The sequence below is a fragment of the Pagrus major genome, chromosome 8, assembly GCF_040436345.1.
Source record: "Pagrus major chromosome 8, Pma_NU_1.0".
Lineage (NCBI taxonomy): Eukaryota > Metazoa > Chordata > Actinopteri > Spariformes > Sparidae > Pagrus > Pagrus major.
Window position 1 is genome coordinate 22634214 of NC_133222.1, and position 11501 is coordinate 22645714.

The following is an 11501-nucleotide window of genomic DNA, read 5'->3' on the forward strand; positions in this document are numbered from 1 at the left end:
CTTAAGCCTGTGGTAACCACAGACCTTATTTCAGGCATTTAACCGAAAACCAATTCAAAATCCTCAAGGACTTTGAGACGAGGGAACTGGAGGTGCAAAAATGCGAACTGATTTCTGGGTTATGGACTACAGTCTTCACAACTCGATTAACTATAGTTCCAAAACTAGCCTATATAACTGTTGATTATTCTTGATAAGTGTGACATCTTGAGTTTGGAAGATCTAATGAATTAGACCAACACCTGCCTCATGTTTAAGATCTTACAAGTCTAGAATCGTCAGCATTGAACCTCTACAACATTAAGAGTCTCATGATGGACAGTTAAAAGAGAAAAGTATTAAAATTGGTGTAGTATAATGGAAGCCCTAAAGGGCCATGCCTTTCATTTGTTTTCTCGAGATCTTGAGTTATTATCTCGAAATAACAACTGCCGTTTTCCTGAGATAACGGGATAATTTTCTCGAGATCTTGAGATAACGAAACGTAGTGTAGTATATTAAATCTTTGCAGTAAACATAATTCAGTGTAGCAATGTCAGAGGAGCAGGAGCATATCGATCACCGCATCACATATGTTTTCAATCAAGGCCTGACACAGGCTGAAATAGCATTGTGCCTTGCTATTACAGATAATATACACATTAGTGTGGCTTCAGCTATATCGGCGGCGCAATCTAAGTGAGCCTGATGTCGTCGTTAACTACATAGCTGACCAGCTATGTAGTTAATGACGAGATCTTGAATTAATTATATCGTTATCTCGGGAAAACAAAGTTTCGTTATCTCGAGATCTCGAGAAAATTATCTCGTTATAAACGGCAGTTGTTATTTCCAGATAATAACTCGACATCTCGAGAAAACAAATGAAATTAACTCGTTATCACGGGAAAACGGAGGAAATAAAATGTTCGTATAGTATTACTGGAGATATTGTCTATTTCATTTTCATGCCTTCTTCCTCTCTTTAACCTGATGCCTACATTACCCATGATGCCACGCGGCGGATGATGGGTGGGTAATGTAGCTCAGGAGAGATATGAGCAGGCAACAGACGAAACAAAAGCGTATTTCTTTCTAACTACACACACAGATATTTTTATTTTCAAACTTGTAGCCTCCATTCATAGCAGAGCAATGCAAAAAAAAATGTCCCAAGTTGTTTTGTTTGAGTTGGAACGACGACACAGTTTTGAGTAGGCTACCTGTGACTCGGCGGCGCCATCTTGTGTCCAGTCCCGTTGATGTTGCAGTGGGAGGAGACTGAAGCCTGTCCGGAAAGGCTGAATTTAAGACGGTGAAGTAAAGATCAGCTGTCGGTCAGTGTGCCCTGTCAAAGTGTGATTCACTCTTTATTTTCAGACTCTGGGCAGACTTCGAACCTAAGGACAACACCTCTGAGGTCTGTTCTCACCTGCGCATACATATAGTTGAGAAATGGCGTTAGCTATTTAGTTTAACAACTGTTGTGCAACATTGTGCGAATGAATGAAACGTTTTTGTGCACTTTGAGCTCATTCACAGGTGAGTGGTATGTAACCAAGTACATTCACTCAAGTAGGCTATTGTACACAAGTACAGTTTTGAGGTACTTTGAGTATTTTCATTTTACGCTGGGCTACTTCACTCAGAGACAAATACTGTACTTTTACTTCTTACTACTTGCAGATTATATATCAATTTCCTATCAATGCATGGCACTCAGTAGATAGCATACCTCAGTCAAGGTCCAAGAGTCCCCTTAACCTAATCTAATACAAACTTAAAAAGCCCTGTATCACTCTAAATTTTAAACCACCCATAACTAGGTCTAGATCCAAGATCAACATCAAATTGTACTCACCCATAGAAACCAGCCACCTAAACATGACTGTTTTTTCATCAAGATCCATGCATTGTTCTCTGAGATATTCACAAAAATGTCAGAAAACATCCTCTTTCGCAATGTTAAAGAGAGTGAGAAAAACTTCCTGTATCCGGATCCAGAACAAAAGTTAACTGGGTCTGTTCTGGGCCAGAAAACTGATTCTCCATCCACATTTCATGAAAATTTGTTCAGTAATTATTTTGTAATCCTTCTGACAAACCAACCAACAAACAAATAATCTCCTCCTTGGTGGTGTCAATTATAATACATAAGTGATGGAATGTAACCAACTACAATTTACTCACAAACTGCACTTACGTACATTTTTTAGGTACTTTGCTTCAATATTATTAATAATTATTAATATTGCTTAATACTTTCACTCCACCCCATTTATTTAATTTTAGCTACAGTTACTTTGCAAATTCAGATTATTCAGCGCTGATTGCTTATTACACGTGACATCAGATAGTGTTGTGGACACTGAGAACACTGAGTGGTGACCACTAAGGATGCTGCATCAGAGCCAAAGTACTGCATTTTTAAATTTATTTATTTCATCGGCAATCAGACACAACAAACACCGATATCGGTCATTGGACCGATGATGAATGAAATGATGAATATCATCCAAGATAATCAGTCAGAATTAAGAACAATTGGTCTGCCAGACCGATTATCAGTCTACCCCTAATCAATATACAAATTTAATTGTGCCACTTTGTCCAAATAGTACATGTTGTCGTTATTTCTTACTTTTGCTGAAGTCAGAATCTCAATGCAGGACTTTTACTTGTGATGCAATATTTTTACAGAGTTGTATTGCCTGTTTTATTGGAATGAAGAATAGAAATCCTTCCTCCACCAATGTATAAAAGCCAGTGACAGCTTCACACTCCACAAAACCACACTTCTTGCAGCTGCAGTTAAAAGTGGGATAGTTCAGGTCTTTTGATGTTGGTTGTATGAGGTACTTATCCCTCGTCAGTGTATTACCTGCAGTCGATGACTGTCAGCTCTCCCTCTGTGTGGAAAGGCAGTGTGAAGCATCGGCAGTAAGCAGGGCATTGTACTGCTGTAAACTGAACCAGCAGCAAGATGTATTGTAGCCACCTAGAGTGCCATCTAAAAAAATATATCCGTTTAAGTGTACGCTATGTTTTGAACTTTTTGGGGGCTTTTCATTGCCTTCAAACAGCCTTTTTCCTCAGGAAATAGATGAGGTTGGTGTTCACACACAGATAATAAAATAAATATTTTATCTGTCTGCTCAGTTTACGATGGACAGGAAGCAGTGTATTGTGAAGCTGTTGGTCCAGCCGTCCAGAGGGCTGGTGGATGAGAAGTTTATTGTCCTGGTTCAGAATGCCCCACCTGGTTTCCAGCTGACCGTCCACGCCCTTCACAAGTGTGAAGATGGACACAGCTGGGAGGCTTTTGGTCACTACACTGCGGACGCCACAGGGACTGTGAACGGTACACGGTTGAAAGCCCGGACTTGGAAAATTCAGGAATATTAATGTAGAATTTTTGCAGGTATTAAAACACAGAGGAACAATGAACATCAAATAAGGAATAATTTCCATGCCTTTAACTTTGCAGTTTCAGAGGATCCCAGTCTGGGTGGGACATATTCTGGGGTTGAACAGATGGGTCTGCTGTGGAGCCTCAGACCAGTTCCAGGCAGCAAACCTGGGCTCAGGTAGGCCAAGAAGGATGGAGCAATTCAGACGATGACAATCAATACAGAATCAGTTATTGGTATCAGAGCTGACTCTTTCCCATCATCCCTAAGGTTAAGGAAGATGAATGTCCAGATTCCCATGAAGGTCACAATCTCAGTGTACCAGGGTCACCAGACTGAGGGCTTCATGGATCAGGTGCCGCTGGCCGGTGTGGTGGTGGAGCGCTGGTACATGGCGCCTGGTGTCAGAAGGATCCCAATCACAGAGGATGGACTCACTGCGACCCTCTTCCTGCCCCCAGGTAGGACCACAGGAGAGTCTGGAGTATATCTGTGCAATATATCAATATTATCTCAATATGTTTATAGATGTTATTTTTTTGTGTCAACAGACTGTTCTACTTGTTAGCCTGAAGATGTTAGTATATTATTTTAAGGCCGAATTGCCCAGCCCTAGTCTGGAGGAAGGAGGAACCTCAGAAATATAAGTTAAGGTAATAAAAGTTGTGTAAACTGTGAACTGTGTTTGTTGTCTGAAGGACCGGGACCTTTCCCCGGCCTCTTGGATCTGTGGGGTGGTGGAGGGCAGTTGGTCGAGTACCGTGCATCTCTGCTGGCCTCTCACGGCATTGCCTCCCTGGCCCTCGACTACCTGACAGCTAAAAACACCAAGGAGACTGGGAAGATGGTGGACCTCCAGTACTTTGAGGTAAACTATATCAGCACCTACAGAAAATAACAAATAAATCTAATCCTAATTTAGGATACCCCAACATAACTCAAGGATTTTGTAAAAACCTTGATATTACGGCCACGAGGAGTAGCAGAACTCCACAGCACACTGACACCAAACTTATCATCTTACTAAGTAGTTGAGCTAACTGTTAGAAAAAAACCGCAGGGCAGATAAAATTGGGCGATGTTGGTTTTGATTCAATTTCAGCGTTGGATTTAACCAGTTGATATATAGCATGTTGTCTGTGATCAAACCATATCACGGTGTGCGTGTTAGTCTCTGTTCCTCATTGTCTAATAAAGTAGTCTTTGTGTTTTTTTCTGCTCACTTGGAAGGTAAGTAACACAGAGGTCACACACTCAGGGTCACAGCTCCACGAGCGGTGATAGCTCGCCCCTCCTCAGCCGTAACTCATTCATAGAGTGGAGGAACAGTTGTGGAGGCAGCTGGGGTGATAAGGTGAGCCATCCCCTTGGCAACCAGAGATACATTCCTGTTCTTCCGGGCTTTAGCCTTTAGTCTCCTCTTTAGACCAAACTCCATATGCCCCATCAATTTCAACGTGACTCATGGCTCCATCAATTGTAACCCATAAGGTGTTCAGGGATAGCCTTATATGGATATTCTTCATTAGGGTTATATACTCTGGCATTGAGTCATTTCTGATTCTGATTTCAGATTTTCACTAAGCTCAGAGAAAATTTACACTTCAGCAATGAATATGAAATCATCCTTCTGGTGTCAAACTCTGTACAAACATCATTCTACACAGTGAAGCGCTAACATTCAATTGAAGGAACAAGCAGAAAAACATATTTTAGACTGGAGGGGGGATTTAAAAATTTTATTTTTTCTTATATCAAAAAATGTGCAAAGCCTGGCCTCTGTGTTACAGCTGTTTGTTGTCTGACATGTTTTCCTAATGCAGAAGGCCTATAAAGTCCTGGAGCAGCATCCTCAGGTCCATGGCAGCAGGATCGGCATGTTGGGTCTGTCCTTCGGTACCAGTATAACCTTCAACATGGCTGTTTACTCCCAAGTTATGAAAGTAAGACAACTATTGCTTAAAGTTACTTTCATCAATCAATCTCTTATCTGCTTCTCTAGGTCTGTTTGATTGCTAGTTTTTATGTCTATTTTTCGAGTGTTGTTTGATTTGTGTCTTTCCCCAAAAGCCTAACCAGGGACAAGGACTACAAATTAGCCATGGCTAGAAGTCCTACATACATTGTGTTTTTTTCAACGTGTTTCCCCTGGTGTCTACCTGTTAATCTAAACCCGCTGTACCCGCTGACTGTTTATAATCATTAGTTACATTTTTCGCTCTAAATTACATAATTACATAATCGCCATCAGTAAACAGGACGCTGTCTGACTCTCTCTCACTCGCGAGGAGAGATGCTGTTTTCTGGGGGATATTTCACTGAAGTCTAGGTCGGGAGGGCGGACCGTTGCGGTGATTTTTTCAAGACAGTAACTACAACAACACAATAGTGGAAGGAGACAAACACATGGTGACCAGTTTTTTTCCCTGGGACATACGCTGTTTTTCGAGCAGAAATGTGACGAAGAGTCGGTAGGACAGATAGGATGACAGACACTTCTCCACGTATAACTGCGTTATTTTTTTCCTCGTGTGTTGCCAAAGACACTACCAGTTACTACGTTACTGTTTGGTCATGTAACGTTGCTTTGTGGGACATTTCTTTTTATTTTGTTGAGTGAAGGATCTGTTTAGTTATCAGACTGTGAACACCATCAGCTCCGCGCCTCCTGCTTATCCATTCACACAGACGCAGACTCGCCTCTGCAGCGTCTCTGATACTACCTCTGCATCAGAGCCGCAGCGAAATTTCACCCCTCTCCGCATCTGAAACTTTCACACAGAGGAGGATGTGGAGAAGCGGTGCATGATCCCTGCACTCAAAGGGCAGGGTGAATGGGGCTACTGACTCTGTTATGATGTTTCCTTCTGACAAAGCTCAGGCTAGACAGACGTGGTCAGAGCAAGCATCTCGTCCATTGTCTTGGTTACCAATGTGACCCATGAAGATTCCTTCCTCATCAAAAATAGGATCGGTTGCCTGAAGAACAGTGATGACAGCAGCAACTTTCTTCAGTTCAGATAGTTGAGACGTTTTCAACTAAAAGAGATCAGAGAGGCCGCACAAAAAATTGCAGTGCTCTGAAAAAAGATGTTTTGTCAAGTCTTTTTGTAAATGTATTCCTTCTTTGTCATTTTGGTTCACTTATAGGATCTTGTTTGTACATTAAAAAGAATTCTGATTAGGTTTCTGTCTCAGCTGATCCTGTGTACAACCTGTAATTTAAGTGTGTGTGTCTGTGTGGTCTCTCAGCTCAGGTGTGCAGTGTGTATTAGTGGGAGTCATGTGCAGCCAGTCAATGGATCTGTGGAGGAAATGCTGAAGAACTTATACAGGTAAGTTGACAAACCGTTTGTTACTTGTTACTGATTTTCCTGTTGCCCAGAGGGAAGATGGAGATTGAAAAAAATCTTTTGTCCAATCAGAAACCCTGACAGGGCTCGTGTCAGTGAGGAGAACGAGGTCATCAGTCGAGATATGCTGCTGCCGATCCCCACCGAACTCACACTCAAAGTGGATGTGAGTACCATGTAGGCTCCCGGTGACAGTATATAATACCAAACATGGCAGGTGAAGAAAAAAAAGGAGGGGATTTGTAACTGCTAAACTGATAGGAAGTGGGCTAAAACGACAACGCTTACAACAGCTTTAATTTTCTTCTAAGTTTACAAAAAATGAGGAGCATTCCCAAACTCCACAGATAATGCAACTAACTCCACAGGTAAAGGCAGTCAATGCACAAACAGAGTTTTTAACCTCAAAACATATATATATATATAAAAATAGTGTCCATAGATATAAATCTGCTTCTCAGTTATGTAATTTGAAAGATGCAAAACACACTTCAAATTTTTTTTAAATGCAAGATTAAAATAATTTATTAGACACTTTATAGAACAATAATAGATGTGTGTTTAAAGTAACATTCTGTAACTTTTTCACCTTAGAATAACAACTTATGTTGGCCCAACATAACAGAATAACGACACGGTACAGTGTCTTGTAATAGGGTAAACGGTGTCTGTGTCACTTGTTTCTGCACTATGTAACATGTGAGTGAGAGGGTAGGAAACACGTTTTCAACGCATAATGTAATGAGTTTTGTTTGTAGTTAGCACCTACATTACATCTGACAAACTGTTACAGGCCTAGGATTTGTATTTACCACAGTGGTGTTGCACTCAGAAACTGTGGGGGGTGCCACAAAATGCCGATTTCTAAATAATGTTACTTTAATGTTCTTTGAATCAGAACCGTTTTCTGTCAGTCGTCTTAGTTAATAGGTTTGCATTCTGTGGATTTATTCAATTAGACACTAAAAAGCAATGTGGATGAATTAATATTCTTTAATTTTCTGCTAAATCTACAATTTTTTTGTGGACAGATTTTTTCCTCTGCAGCTTTGTGATATATCTCAAAAATCCACAGATAAATTATTCCACAGGTGATTCATAAATATTTGAAACTGCAGCTGGTGATAAAAGTTGAAATGTCTGTGCTGTTTGTCTCTGAGCAGATGGGACGACTCAAGTGTCCTCTGTTGGTGGTTGTGGGTGAGGACGATCAGAGCTGGCCCGTCACTGAGTCTGCAATGGATGTGAGTTTACTGACGTGACAGTATCATATGTGGATCACAAGTTTTGTACAAAGGTGTAAATTGCAGGATTAAACTTGAGGGAACCAAATAGATAGTAATAAAAACAAGCTAATTATATGAATAAAAAGATGACTATACAGTATGTAAATGAACAAAACTTTTTTTGAACTAAACCTATTTTGCTGTAAACACTGTTTAGAGATCAACAGAGGATTCAGCGTTGAAACGTTTGAAAAATAGGCGTATCGGATATCCTTTTATGGCTTTGAAAATATGCCTGAACTGATACAATTACTTTACTAGGGACTACTGTTTCTGACTGGGGAATGAATGAGTAGATAATGCATTACTCTGCCATTTGCAATAGAGGTTGACCAATATGCCTTTTTCAGGGCCGATACAGATAGAAATCAAGGAGACTAAAAACTGATTGTTGGGACCCATATTCAAATTGTGTCACAATTTAAAACAACCAGTGATGAAATAAACCTAAAGTACAATTTACTCAAGTACTGTTCTTAAGTATAATTTTCAGGTTCTTTACTTGATTATTTCCATTATCTGCTACTTTATACTTTCTCCCCACTACATCTATTTGATAAATTTCTTGTTTTGAGGTATCCAATCATGTTCAGTCGTCATCAACACTTCAAGTCACGTGCACAAGATGTCTTTTGGTGGAAATTGAGAATAAATGTAATAAACCTGGCGAAACTAGTGGTGGAAGACGTATTCAGATCACCACACTGAAAATAGACAAGTAAAAGTCTGACTTTGAAACCCTTAGTAAAAGTATGCAAGTAAGCTATTATAAGCTAAATGTACTTAAAGTAGCAAAAGTAAAAGTACTCCTCAAAAAGAAGGTTGAAGGGGAAGAATGTTCCCTGTCAGTGTTTTACTAATATATCCGATGTTTTAAGATGAATATAACTGCTGCATTAATATGTGTGTTGCATTTTACTGGTGTAGATGTTTGAGGTTGAGCTCTAGCTTTATCCACTGTTGGGTTGTTCGATGTCCATGTTTCAAAAAGTAAACTCATGAAGTGTAAATAGATTTTCTCAAGATCTTATATATTTCATTGGTGGCCTACATTTTGAATCCATAGCAACGATTTTGAAATTAGTTAGCTCTTTAGCTTCTAGAGTTTCAAGAGGTTAAGAGTCATGTATTTTTCTCACGTCTCTGACTTCTGACTGTCAGACTCAGAGGATGTTCTCCAGATTAAGGACAGGTTTGAAAGGTGTCTTTGAATATCTCAGAGTAATTTAAGTCTTGGGTCTTGAAATTTAGTGTCTGCTCTACAAAGATTTCTTACAGTTCAGAGATGACAAAAACAGTACCTAAGATACATATACATTTACAGGTCATATCCAAGGAGAGCAAATAAAAAAACTGAAACCTTCTTACAAATATAAGATTAGGCTTTTTACTTTCTTTTTTCCAGATGAAGGAAATGATGGAGCAGGCGGGGAATAGCCACCTGCTGACCGTTCTGTCATATCCGGACGCTGGTCACCTGATTGAACCTCCGTACACGCCGCACGCCAGAGCCAGTTTATTCAGAAATTTTGCAACACAAGAGAAGCGTAGGTTCAACTTGACTAGAAATCAAAATCAGGACTTCAGACTTGGGTTTTGATGGCTGTTTCGTTTTCCTGTTCTCTTTGCAGTGATGGTGGGGCGGAGAGACAGTGGCACATTCTCGCGCTCAGGAAGACGCCTGGAGGAAATTGCTGGTCTTTCTTAAGGAGAATCTATACAGTGGCTCAAACCCTGGTGCAACTTTATTGTCCCACCTATAACCAAAGCAACAACTAATGGAGAGAGTATCAGAGGTTCAGGAAAAATGGGCAAAGAGGTGGAGAGTGGGTGGAGCTGAAGCAAGCTTAGTCAGTTAAACAGGCCTACCTAGGTGGAAGCTACCGAACTAGCCAAGGCTAACACCTCATGTAATTTGTGTAAGTTTAACTATAGGATAATTTGTGTTTATTCAAGCTACTTTTGTGAGTTTGACCACGGGTGTATTTGATCAAAACGGGTTAGATGAAGATAGAAGATAGCTAGCAACAACCAGCATGAAGGGTGTGTGTATCTGTGTTTGTGTTCAGTTTGTTCTCTGACCAAAGAACGAAGACCAAAGACCAGCATTCAACAGATAACCTGCTTCTTTCTGTTATCCTGCAGGCTGACACACCCTGAACGCACTAGCGCCTTGTGCCATACAGTACACCATAGACCGTTTAAATAGGCCATTATACTCATTATGGACAGTTTAATAACAAATGACCAAAATCAATACAGCAGAACCAGAGATTCCACCGTTTTATACCATGTATTCTTCTTCCTTTTTAAAATCTGGTGCCTTCATTTCCCAAAATGCAACATAGCCACTGAGTGACATCACTAGAGGCAATTTATCAGATTACAAGCACCTTCCTTGGGCACCACAAAAGGCGTTATTCTACTTTTTTCACCGGTAAACACACTTTAATGTGTTAAGTTGGTGGAGTTACCCTTTAAACAGTCTAGCATCAGATCTTATAGACTAGATCTTATAGCTTACATACAATTTAACAGTCTTCCTTCATGCAAGTCTATACATCTAATTAGTCTAAAATGCTTGTTTGATGATTTCATATCTCATTATTAACAAAACACTTACAAAAATGTTTGGTTGGAGACCAGATTTACCTGGTGGGCCACAGACTAAAGAAAATGACTAAAACTAGCAGTTAGTCCAAGTTGTCACTCGCAAACCAACACAATGCACGAAATAATCAAAGCAGAAATGTCAGATAAGTCAGACCACCGTGTTTTACTATATATCTTTACACGTTACAGTTATGGCTGTAAATGACAAGAGAAAAAAACAAGTTTGCTGATTTCACATGAAGTATCTCTGTAATGCAAATGAACTGCCAGTTTTCTACTCAGAGGGTGTGTGTGGTCGTCTAGAGACGTGACACGTTGCTGTAATTCAAGCAATATCAGAATCATCATCTGTACAGATATATTATTCCACTGATTGGTTTCCTGTTATTTATGTCATGAAACATTGTTTGTATTCATTCCTGGTGTCTGATTGATTTATTACTCACTCTTTTATTGCAAGATTTTTCAATCAGTCACCGGTAAGATGAGTTGTTACCCTGATAATAACTAAAACATAATATTATAAGATCCAATTAACTGTGAACAACTAGTAAGACGCAGTCATAAATAATAAATCTTTGAATGATAGGAAGACAAGGTTTCTATCATAGTATTATAGTAGTAATCTTCTTGGCTAATTTGACATTTTTAGTTGGGAAAATCCATGAATTACACCAACACCTGCCTCATGTTTCAGATCCTACATGTCTAGAATCCTGCGCATTGAACCTCTACAACATTTAGGGTCTCACGGTGGACTGCTAAAAGAGAAAAGTATTAAAATCACAGCACTACGTCATCTATTTTATTTCCATGTCTTCTTCTTCACTGTCATAACCTGACACCTACATTACCCATGA

General features: G+C 39.8%; 1 protein-coding gene across 1 annotated transcript; it reads left to right on the forward strand.

The window, feature by feature from the left end:
- Window positions 1–1318: 1318 nt before the first annotated feature.
- Window positions 1319–11057, forward strand: LOC141001472 (peroxisomal succinyl-coenzyme A thioesterase-like). The gene is made up of 11 exons (XM_073472558.1): window positions 1319–1399; window positions 3139–3340; window positions 3467–3566; window positions 3660–3850; window positions 4088–4257; window positions 5213–5332; window positions 6642–6724; window positions 6815–6908; window positions 7906–7986; window positions 9434–9582; window positions 9662–11057. The coding sequence occupies exons 2-11, from the start codon at window positions 3145–3147 to the stop codon at window positions 9789–9791; spliced, it is 1314 nt and encodes a 437-aa protein (XP_073328659.1). The 5' UTR covers window positions 1319–1399; window positions 3139–3144; the 3' UTR covers window positions 9792–11057.
- The last annotated feature ends 444 nt before the right edge of the window (window positions 11058–11501 follow it).